An 11,448-nucleotide genomic window follows, 5' to 3' on the forward strand; every position below is an offset into this window, starting at 1 on the left:
AGTGTGTGTCTCTATGAGTGTGTGTGTCTCTATGAGTGTGTGTGTCTCTCTGCGTGTGTGTGTCTCTCTGCGTGTGTCTCTATGAGTGTGTGTGTCTCTCTGTGTGTGTCTCTATGAGTGTGTGTGTCTCTCTGCGTGTGTGTGTCTCTCTGTGTGTGTCTCTATGAGTGAGAGTGTCTACGAGTCTCTGTGAGTCTCACCCAACGCTGCCGGGCCAGATCGCGTCGCTCGATTCAAAGGCGCCGGCGGCGGCGGCGACGATGATGACGATGACGGCTGCTGCTGCTGCTGTTGTTGCTGTTGCTGCTGCTGTTGTTGTTGTTGTCGCTGCCTGTTGTTGTTGTTGTTGTTGTCTAGCGAGGGGTCTCTACGGCTGTCACCGGCGGCCACGACACAGAGACACAGAGACAGGCACAGAGACAGACGCAGCAGCAGCAGCGGCGGCGGCACGGAGACGGAGACGGATCGGCAGCTGCTGCTGCTGCTGATGCTGCTGCTGCTGATGCTGCTGCTGATGCTGCTGCTGCTGATGCTGCTGCTGCTGCTACTGCTGCTGATACTACTGCTGCTGATGCTGCTGCTGATGCTGCTGCTACTGCAGCTGATGCTGCTTCTAGTGCAGCAGCGAGACGAGGCGATGGTGGTGGTGGTGGGAAACAGGGTCATGGCGAGAAGACGATGATGTGGGGGGGGGGAGGGGTGGAGGGGGGTGGTGGGGGGGTGGAGGGGAGGGGTGGAGGGGTGGAGGAGGGGAGGGGTGGAGGAGGGTGGGGTGGTGGGGGGGTGGAGGGGAGGGGTGGAGGGGGGGGGGGTGGAGGGGGGGGGTGGAGGGGTGGAGGGGGGGGGTGGAGGGGGGGGGTGGAGTGGGGGGTGGAGGAGGGGTGGAGGTGGAGGGGGTGGAGGGGGGGGAAGGGGGGGGTGGTGGAGGGGGGGGGTGATTGTTGAAGTGGTGGTGGGGGTGGTGGTGGTGGTGGTGGTGGGGGGTGGGGGGTGGTGGTGGTGGTGGTGGTGGGGGGGTGGTGGTGGTGGTGGTGGTGGGGGGTGGTGGTGGTGGTGGGGGTGGTGGGAGGTGGTGGGGGTGGTGGTGGTGGTGGGGGGTGGCGGGTGGTGGTGGTGGTTGAAGCGGTGGTGGTGGGGGGTGGTGGGGTTGGTGGTGGTGGGGTTGGTGGTGGTGGGGTTGGTGGTGGTGGGGTTGGTGGTGGTGGTGGTGGTGCAGGAGGAGGTGGTGGATCGGGATTTAAATTCCTCTCGCGGAGACACAGACGGGAGACACGGGGAGGGAGAGAGACACGGGGGGGAGGGAGACACAGGGAGGGAGACACGGGGAGGGAGACACGGGGGGGAGGGAGACACAGGGAGGGAGACACGGGGGGGAGAGAGACACGGGGAGGGAGACACGGGGAGGGAGACACGGGGGGGAGGGAGACACAGGGAGGGAGACACGGGGAGGGAGACACGGGAAGGGAGACACGGGGAGGGAGACACGGGGGGGAGAGAGACACGGGGGGGAGGGAGACACGGGGGGGGGGGAGAGAGACACAGGGAGGGAGACACGGGGAGAGAGACACGGGGGGGGAGGAAGACACGGGGGGGGAGAGAGACACGGGGGGGGGGAGAAAGACACGGGGGGGGGGAGAAAGACACGGGGGGGGGAGAAAGACACGGGGTGGAGGGAGACACGGAGAGAGACACGGGGAAAGGGAGACACGGGGAGAGGGAGAGACACAGAGACAGAGAGATACAGACAGAGAGACACAGAGAGAGACACACAGAGACACAGAAACACAGACACAGAGACACAGACACAGAGAGAGACACAGAGACAGACACAGAGACACAGAGACACCAACACAGAGACACACAGAGAGAGACACAGAGACACACAGAGAGAGACACAGAGACACACAGAGACAGTGACAGACACAGACGGAGAGAGACACAGAGACACAGACACAGAGAGAGACAGAGAGAGAGAGACAGAGAGACACAGAGAGACAGAGACACGGAGACAGAGACAGACAGCGAGAGACACAGAGAGACAGAGAGACACAGAGAGACAGAGAGACACACAGAGACACAGAGACAGACAGAGAGACAGAGAGAGACAGAGAGAGACACAGAGAGATACAGAGACACAGAGACACAGAGAGACACAGAGAGACACAGAGACAGAGAGAGACACAGAGACACACAGAGACGCGACGGGGCCTGTGGCCTGTCTCTGTACTCAAGAGGCAGCGCGCCCCTAGCGGCAACACCGCAAACTACAACCACAACCACAACAACAACTACTACAACCACAACCACAACAACCACAACCACAACAACTACTACAACAACTACTACAACAACTACAGCAACTACAACTACTACTACAACCACAACTACAACAACTACAGCAACTACAACAACAATCACAACCACAACAACTACAACAACCACAACCACAACAACTACTACAACAACTACTACAACAACTACAGCAACTACAACAACTACTACAACTACAACCACAACAACTACAGCAACCACAAAAACTACAACAACTACAACCACAACCACAACAACTACAGCAACCACAACAACTACAACAACTACAACCACAACAACTACCACAACTACAACAACTACAGCAACTACAACAACCACAACCACAACAACTACTACAACCACAACTACTACAACTACTACAACCACAACTACAACAACTACTACAACCACAACAACTACAACCACAACAACTACAACAACTACAGCAACTACAACAACTACTACAACCACAACTACTACAACTACAACAACTACAACAACTACAACAATTGCAACCACAACTACAGCCACAACCACAATTACAACTACAGCCACAACCACAGCCACAACTACAACAACTACAACAATTACAACAACCACAACAACAACTACAACAATTGCAACCACAACTACAACTACAGCCACAACAACAACCACAACTACAACCACAACAACAACTACAGCCACAACTACACCCACAACCACAGCCACAACCACAACCACAACAACAACTACAGCCACAACTACAACCACAGCCACAACCACAGCAACAACTACAGCCATACTACAGCCACAACCACAGCCACAACCACAACCACAGCCACAACAACAACCACAACAACAACCACAACAACAACCACAACCACAACTACAACCACAACAACAACTACAGCCACAGCCACAACCACAGCCACAACAACAACTACAGCCACAACTACACCCACAGCCACAACCACAACTACATCCACAACCACAACCACAACTACAGCCACAACTACAGCCACAACTACATCCACAACCACAACTACAGCCACAACTACACCCACAACCACAACCACAGCCACAACCACAGCCACAACCACAACTACAACCACAGCCACAACCACAACAACAGCCAGACTAGTGGGGAGTGGTGGGTGTAGTGGTTAGCGCCACGCTGCGCTGTGAACCCGGCTACCACCCCCTAGGTCGACTCAGCCTCAAATGAGTGTAGCTGGCTCCGGTGTAGTGAACATCACGTGGTGGTTCTGCCCACACCACCCCCTCTGCGTGTGTCACTGAGTGTGTCACTGAGTGTGTCACTGTGTGTGTGTGTCACTGTGTGTGTGTGTCACTGTGTGTGTCACTGAGTGTGTGTGTCACTGTGTGTGTCACTGTGTGTGTGTGTCTGTGTGTGTGTCACTGTGTAGTCCGGCAAAACAACCTCCTACCTCCTCGCGGTGCCGGACGGGCAACACTGTCGTGGGCAGTGCTGTGGGGGGAGGGCCAATGCCCATTGGCCTCTCCCCTCATGGCGTCTGTGACCACCACAGTGGCTAAACGGGGGCTCTGGACGGGTGCGAGGGGCTGGTAACCCCTCCACCTTCAATTAACCACCACTAAACTACGAATTAAACATAAACCTGTAATTAATAAGCTTGTGCCGGAGGCCCCGGGAGGTCAGGCTTTTATGACGTCTCCTGGCCAAACCCCATTTGACGGAGCCAGGAGATTGAATTTTAACCCTCGGGGCTCCTCCAGAAACAACGAAAAACCATTGCGGATGGCCACAAGGAATGTTCGAACGCTCACTGCGGAGGAGAGGCTGCCACTCCTCTGTCGGGAGCTGGACCGGCAGAGGTGGGACAAAGTCATTGTTATGCAAGTCCAAGTCGAGTCGCAAGTCATCAAATTCATGACTCGAGTTTGACTCGAGTCCAAGTCACATGACTCGAGTCCACACCTCTGTGGACCGGTACCGTCTGGATCTCTGTGGCATTCAGGAGGTCCGGTGGACCGGTTCTGGCTCCTGCCACCATGAGGGGTGGACAGTCCTCTACTCGGGGCAGGAGACTGCCAAACAACAGGGTGTGGCTCTTCTTCTGAACAAAAGAATGAAGGGGGCGTGGGAGCGTGGCGGTGAGGTGTGGGAAGCTGTAAGCCCCAGGCTACTTTGGGCTCGCCTTCCCATCAACCGGAGGCGAGGAGTGGTGGTCGTGGTTACTTACGCCCCCACCGAAGACGAACATCCGTGGAGGGATGCAGGCAAAGCCGATGAGTCGGACGCTTTCTATGACCTCCTGTCACAGGTGCTGGCTAAAGTGGCCACTCGGGACAGAGTCATCTTGTTGGGTGACTTCAATGCCCGAGTTGGTCATGATGCTGGCACCTGGTCTGGAGTGATTGGAAGGCATGGGCCAGATCAGCTCAATAATAACGGTAGGAGGCTGCTAGATTTTTGTGCAGCCCATGGGCTTGTAATTACCAACACGCTCTTCCGGCATCGGCGCATCCACACGACATCATGGATGCATGCCGGGTCCAAGCAAGAACATCTGCTGGACTACGTAGTGACGGACCAGCGGATGCGAGCCCATGTCCTTGACACCAGGACCTACCGTGGAGCTGATCTGCCCTCTGACCATCGACTAGTCATCTGTAAGATGCGCCTGCCATTCTTCCACTCCGGTGGTGGGTGTACACCCAGGATCCCATTCCAACCAAAAGTGGCCTGGTCTAAGTTAGCTGATGAAAGTTGCAAGCGAGAATTTCATCATCGCTTGCAGCTGGGGTTGGCATCGTCCCCCACTCCACCTGATGTCGAGGGTAAATGGGCGAGGTTTAAGACTGTGACTCATGCAGCTGCAATGGCTGCTTTGGGTACGCGGTCCAGACCTCCCCGGGAACCCTGGCTGACAGAGGAGGTGTTCAGGTTAATTGAGAAAAAGCGACAGGCCTCCACTCTCATCGCCTACAGCATCCCACGTCAGAGAATGAGGAGGTTTACCGCAGTCTTCGCTCGGAGGTTCGGAGAGCCGTGAGGCGCTGTAAGGATGGGTGGTGGTCGCGGGTTGCTGAGGAGATGGAGTCTGCCTCAGTAGCCCGCGATCACAAATCACTATTTAACTCCATCAAAAAAGTAACCTGTAGCGCCACACCTATTACCATCATTAGAGGAAAAAACGGTGATCCAATCTCCGACCCCCAGGAACAGGTTTGCAGATTTGCTGAGCATTTCTGTGAGGTCCTGGGGGAGGGAAAATCTCTCAGCCAGGAAAACATCATGGCACAAAGTGGGGATAACCCTGCTGAGGCTGCGGTGCCTCAAATATTGGAAGAGGTCACCCCCTGTGAGTGGCTGGCTGAGGTACCAGCTGTTGAGGAAGTACTGAGGGCGATCCGGAGTCTGAGACCAGGGAAGGCACTGGGCAGAGATGATCTCCCAAGCGAAATGCTGAGGGAGGGTGGCGTTTGTGCACAGACTGCCCTATATGACATCATAACAACAGTCTGGACCACTGGACGGGTTCCGCAGGACTGGAAGGATGCCCTGGTGGTCCCCCTCTTTAAGAAGGGGGACTGTACCGACTGTAACAACTACAGGGGCATCTCACTCCTCAGTGTGCCGGGTAAGGTCCTGGCAAGGATTATTCAACATCGCCTTGCTAGGCACGCTGAGGAGAGGCTTGCGGAGCCCCAATGCGGTTTCAGGAAAGGGCGGTCCTGCACAGATGCCATATTTTCTGTCCGTTTGCTACAGCAGAGGTGTAGGGAATTCAAAAAAGACCTACATCTCTGCTTTATTGACCTGGTCAAGGCCTATGATACCATCAGTAGGACTGGGCTCTGGGTTGTTCTTCGTGCTTTCGGAGTCCCTGACCCTCTGCTCACGATCATTAAGGACCTTCATGATGGTGAGCGGGCCCGGGTAAAACTACGTGGCCGGGAGTCGGAGCCTTTCCCTGTACACCTTGGGGTGCGACAGGGATGTCCTCTGGCTCCCACATTATTTAACATCTATTTCGACTGCGTAGTTCGTGAAGCCTTCAATAGCTGTACCGGGGGAATTACCATTTGGTACAGATATAATGGGAGGCTGATCGACGCCCGGGTGCGATCAAGGGATGGCTCCCTATTGATCAACCACGTTATGTATGCCGATGATTTGGTAATAGCTGCTCATTCAGAAGAGGAGTTGGAGACGCTGCTGCTGAGACTGGAGTGTGCCACTAAGAGGTGGGGCCTTACCATCAGCCCCACCAAAACTAAGCACCTGCCTGGGTATTTTGTACCATCGGACACTCCACCCCCACAACTTCCAATTGGTGATGGGGCAGTAGTGGAGAGAGTGGAGAGTTTCCCATACCTGGGCAGTGTGCTCATGACCGGCTCCAGTTTATCAGCAGAGGTCTCACTCCGAATCAGTCGAGCGGCAATATCTTTTCATCGGTTGCGTAACGCTGTGTGGAAGCTACCTGGTCTGTCGCTCCGCACGAAGCTTCAGGTCTTCTCGGCCACGGTCATTCCCTCCCTTCTCTACGCTTGCGAAACGTGGACCCCCCTAGTGGAGCATCTTCGCCGGTTGGAAACATTTAGGCTGGCCTGCCTACGATCCATCCTGGGTTTAACCAGGCTGGATTGTATGAGGAGCTCACAAGTCCTTGAAAGATCTGGGCAAAGTCCCATCGGTGAGCTCCTCCGGCAGGCAAGGCTGCGTTGGCTGGGTCATGTAGCCCGCATGCCCAGCCACCGCATGCCTAAACAGCTTTTGTTCGGCCGGATCCAGGGGGCTAAACGGGCGCGGCACGGGCTAGAGAAGAGATGGAGTGATGTGGTACAGGAGGACGTGGAGCTGAGTGGACTTGCCTATGACTGGTACCAGCGGTGTCAAGATCGGCCTCAGTGGAGGAGGCTCGTGAAGGACGCTACTGGGCAGTTGGAGGCAGTCGCCCTCCAACAACAACGGAGGGCGGAGGAGCGACGCTCACAACAACGAGCGGAGCGCCGGGTGGCTAAAGCACAGCAAGTTGGCACAGTAGGGGGCACAGGTGGTGCATCAGCCAGTCATCTCGGTCATCTCGGTCAGTCGACCCGTGGCACCTGCTGGGTCTGCCCCGTGACCTCCTGCCAGCGGGCGTTCGACACTTCACGTGGCCTCAAGGTGCACATGGCCTGGCACAAGCGTCGTGGTGACGTCACCGCCACTTAGTGGCGAATGGCGGTTGTTGTTGTTGTTGTTGTCACTGTGTGTGTGTCACTGTGTGTGTGTGTCACTGAGTGTGTCACTGTGTGTGTGTGTCACTGCGTGTGTCACTGAGTGTGTCACTGAGTGTGTCACTGTGTGTGTCACTGTGTGTGTGTCACTGTGTGTGTGTGTGTCACTGAGTGTGTGTGTGTCACTGTGTGTGTGTGTCACTGTGTGTGTCACTGTGTGTGTCACTGTGTGTGTGTGTCACTGTGTGTGTCACTGTGTGTGTCACTGTGTGTGTGTCACTGTGTGTGTGTGTCACTGTGTGTGTGTCACTGAGTGTGTCACTGAGTGTGTCACTGAGTGTGTGTGTCACTGTGTGTGTGTGTCACTGTGTGTGTGTGTCACTGTGTGTGTCACTGAGTGTGTGTGTCACTGTGTGTGTCACTGTGTGTGTGTGTCTGTGTATGTGTCACTGTGTGTGTGTCACTGTGTGTGTCACTGTGTGTGTGTGTCACTGTGTGTGTGTGTCACTGTGTGTGTGTCACTGTGTGTGTGTGTGTCACTGAGTGTGTGTGTCACTGTGTGTGTCACTGTGTGTGTCACTGTGTGTGTCAGTGTGTGTGTGTGTGTCACTGAGTGTGTCACTGTGTGTGTCACTGTGTGTGTGTCACTGAGTGTGTATCACTGTGTGTGTGTGTGTCACTGTGTGTCACTGTGTGTGTCACTGAGTGTGTGTGTTACTGAGTGTGTCACTGTCTGTGTGTCACTGAGTGTGTCACTGTGTGTGTCACTGTGTGTGTGTCACTGTGTGTGTGTGTCACTGCGTGTGTCACTGAGTGTGTGTGTCACTGTGTGTGTGTGTCACTGTGTGTGTCACTGTGTGTGTGTGTCACTGTGTGTGTCACTGTGTGTGTCACTGTGTGTGTGTCACTGTGTGTGTCACTGTGTGTGTCACTGTGTGTGTCACTGTGTGTGTCACTGAGTGTGTGTGTTACTGTGTGTGTGTCACTGAGTGTGTCACTGTGTGTGTGTGTCACTGTGTGTGTCACTGTGTGTGTGTGTCACTGTGTGTGTCACTGAGTGTGTGTGTCACTGTGTGTGTGTAACTGTGTGTGTCACTGTGTGTGTGTGTCACTGAGTGTGTCACTGTGTGTGTGTCACTGAGTGTGTGTGTCACTGTGTGTGTGTCACTGAGTGTGTGTGTTACTCTGTGTGTGTGTCACTGAGTGTGTCACTGTGTGTGTGTGTCACTGTGTGTGTCACTGTGTGTGTGTGTCACTGTGTGTGTCACTGTGTGTGTGTGTGTCACTGTGTGTGTCACTGTGTGTGTCACTGTGTGTGTCACTGTGTGTGTCACTGTGTGTGTCACTGTGTGTGTGTGTCACTGTGTGTGTCACTGTGTGTGTGTGTCACTGAGTGTGTCACTGTGTGTGTGTGTCACTGAGTGTGTCACTGTGTGTGTGTGTCACTGTGTGTGCCACAGTGCCGGTAGCCTTCATAGGCAGCGCTGCTGCTGCTGACAGCACTTGCCCCTACAGCCCTGTTAGAGGCTACCTGGGGGAACTCTGTCTGTGTGTCACTGGGGGAGAGACAAAGGCGGTCGGGCGTGGTGGTGTTGCAGGCCACATTACCCCCTCTGTGTGTGTGTCACTGTGTGTGTGTGTCACTGAGTGTGTCACTGTGTGTGTGTGTCACTGATTGTGTCACTGAGTGTGTGTGTCACTGATTGTGTCACTGATTGTGTCACTGAGTGTGTCACTGTGTGTGTGCCGGTAGCCTTCATAGGTGGTGCTAATGCTACTCACTCCCAACTAACAGCACTTGCCCCTACAGTCTGCTGAGGTCACACGGGGTGCCTTTGTATTTAGCTTTGTATCTGCGTGACTTAAACAGTGACAGGCATAGGAACTCACCCACGCGCTCACTCAGCTCACACTCACTCAGCTCGACTCCACTCAGCTCCACTCGACTCACTCCACTAGCTCACAAGAGAGCTCATCATAGAGAGATAAATCAATAGATAAATCGACTACGCACTCACTCAGCTCACTCAACCACTTCGCTCTCGATCTCACTAGAGAGATAAATAGATCAATTAGATAGATAGATAAGTAAATAAGTAAATAGAGAAACTAGATAGATAAATAAATAGATAATTAGGTAGATAGCCGACGTCACACTCGCTAAATAGATCGAATAGAGAGCTAAATCAATTAGATAGATAAATAGATAGATACTCGCTCCTTCGCTAGCGACGTCACTCGATCCACTAGCTCACTACACTAGCTACCACTAACTCGCTACCTACGTAGATCAGCATCACCAGCTACGTAGATAACCTAGATCACCCTACTCACACTCCCACTCACCACCCACTCACCCACTCACCAACTCACCCAACCACTCACCCACCCACTCACCCACTCACTCACCCACTCACCCACCCACTCACCAACTCACCCACCCACTCACCCACTCACCCGCCCACTCACCCACTCACTCACTCACCCACCCACTCACCCACCCACTCACCCACTCACCCACCCACTCACCCACCCACTCACCCACTCACTCACCCACTCACCCACCCACTCACACCACCCACTCACCCACTCACCAACTCACCCACCCACTCACCCACCCACTCACCCACTCACTCACCCACTCACCCACCCACTCACCAACTCACCCACCCACTCACCCACTCACCCGCCCACTCACCCACTCACTCACTCACTCACCCACCCACTCACCCACCCACTCACCCACTCACCCACCCACTCACCCACCCACTCACCCACTCACTCACTCACTCACACCACTCACCCACCCACTCACCAACTCACCCACCCACTCACCCACTCACCCGCCCACTCACCCACTCACTCACTCACCCACCACTCACCCACCCACTCACCCACTCACCCACCCACTCACCCACTCACCCACTCACTCACCCACTCACCCACCCACTCACCAACTCACCCACCCACTCACCCACTCACCCGCCCACTCACCCACTCACCCACTCACCCACCCACTCACCCACCCACTCACCCACCTACTCACTCACCCACTCACCCACCCACTCACCCACTCACCACTCACCCACCCACTCACCTACCCACCCACCCACTCACCCACTCACCCACCCACTCACCAACTCACCCACCCACTCATCCACTCACCCACCCACCCACCCACTCACCCACCCACTCACCAACTCACCCACCCACTCACCCACTCACCCGCCCACTCACCCACTCACCCACTCACCCACCCACTCACCCACCCACTCACCCACCCACCCACTCACCCACTCACCCACCCACTCACCAACTCACCCACCCACTCACCTACTCACCCACCCACCCACCCACTCACCCACTCACCCACTCACCCACCCACCCACCCACTCACCCACCCACTCACCCACTCACCCACCCACCCACCAACTCACCCACCCACTCACCTACTCACCCACCCACCCACCCACTCACCCACTCACCCACTCACCCACCCACCCACCCACTCACCCACTCACCCACCCACTCACCCACCTACTCACTCACCCACCTACCTACTCACCCACTCACCCACTCACACACCCACTCACCCACCCACTCACCCACTCACCAACTCACCCAACCACTCACCCACCCACTCACCCACTCACTCACCCACTCACCCACCCACTCACCAACTCACCCACCCACTCACCCACTCACCCGCCCACTCACCCACTCACTCACTCACCCACCCACTCACCCACCCACTCACCCACTCACCCACCACTCACCCACCCACTCACCCACTCACTCACCCACTCACCCACCCACTCACCCACCCACTCACCCACTCACCAACTCACCCACCCACTCACCCACCCACTCACCCACTCACTCACCCACTCACCCACCCACTCACCAACTCACCCACCCACTCACCCACTCACCCGCCCACTCACC

The 11,448-nt window shown here is 55.5% G+C and overlaps 1 protein-coding gene across 1 annotated transcript in view; it reads right to left on the minus strand.

The window, feature by feature from the left end:
• Positions 1–465, minus strand: part of LOC144953986 (stromal interaction molecule 1-like) — a gene marked incomplete at both ends in the record, with an annotated part of 41,444 nt that extends 40,979 nt beyond the window's left edge. The window contains one exon of the mRNA XM_078884580.1: positions 201–465. Coding sequence (XP_078740706.1) covers positions 201–465 — 265 coding nt within the window. The remainder of the gene's footprint in view (positions 1–200) is intronic.
• Between the last annotated feature and the right edge of the window lie 10,983 nt (positions 466–11,448).

The sequence above is a fragment of the Lampetra fluviatilis genome, unplaced genomic scaffold (genome assembly GCF_964198595.1).
Source record: "Lampetra fluviatilis unplaced genomic scaffold, kcLamFluv1.1 SCAFFOLD_725, whole genome shotgun sequence".
Classification (NCBI taxonomy): domain Eukaryota; kingdom Metazoa; phylum Chordata; class Hyperoartia; order Petromyzontiformes; family Petromyzontidae; genus Lampetra; species Lampetra fluviatilis.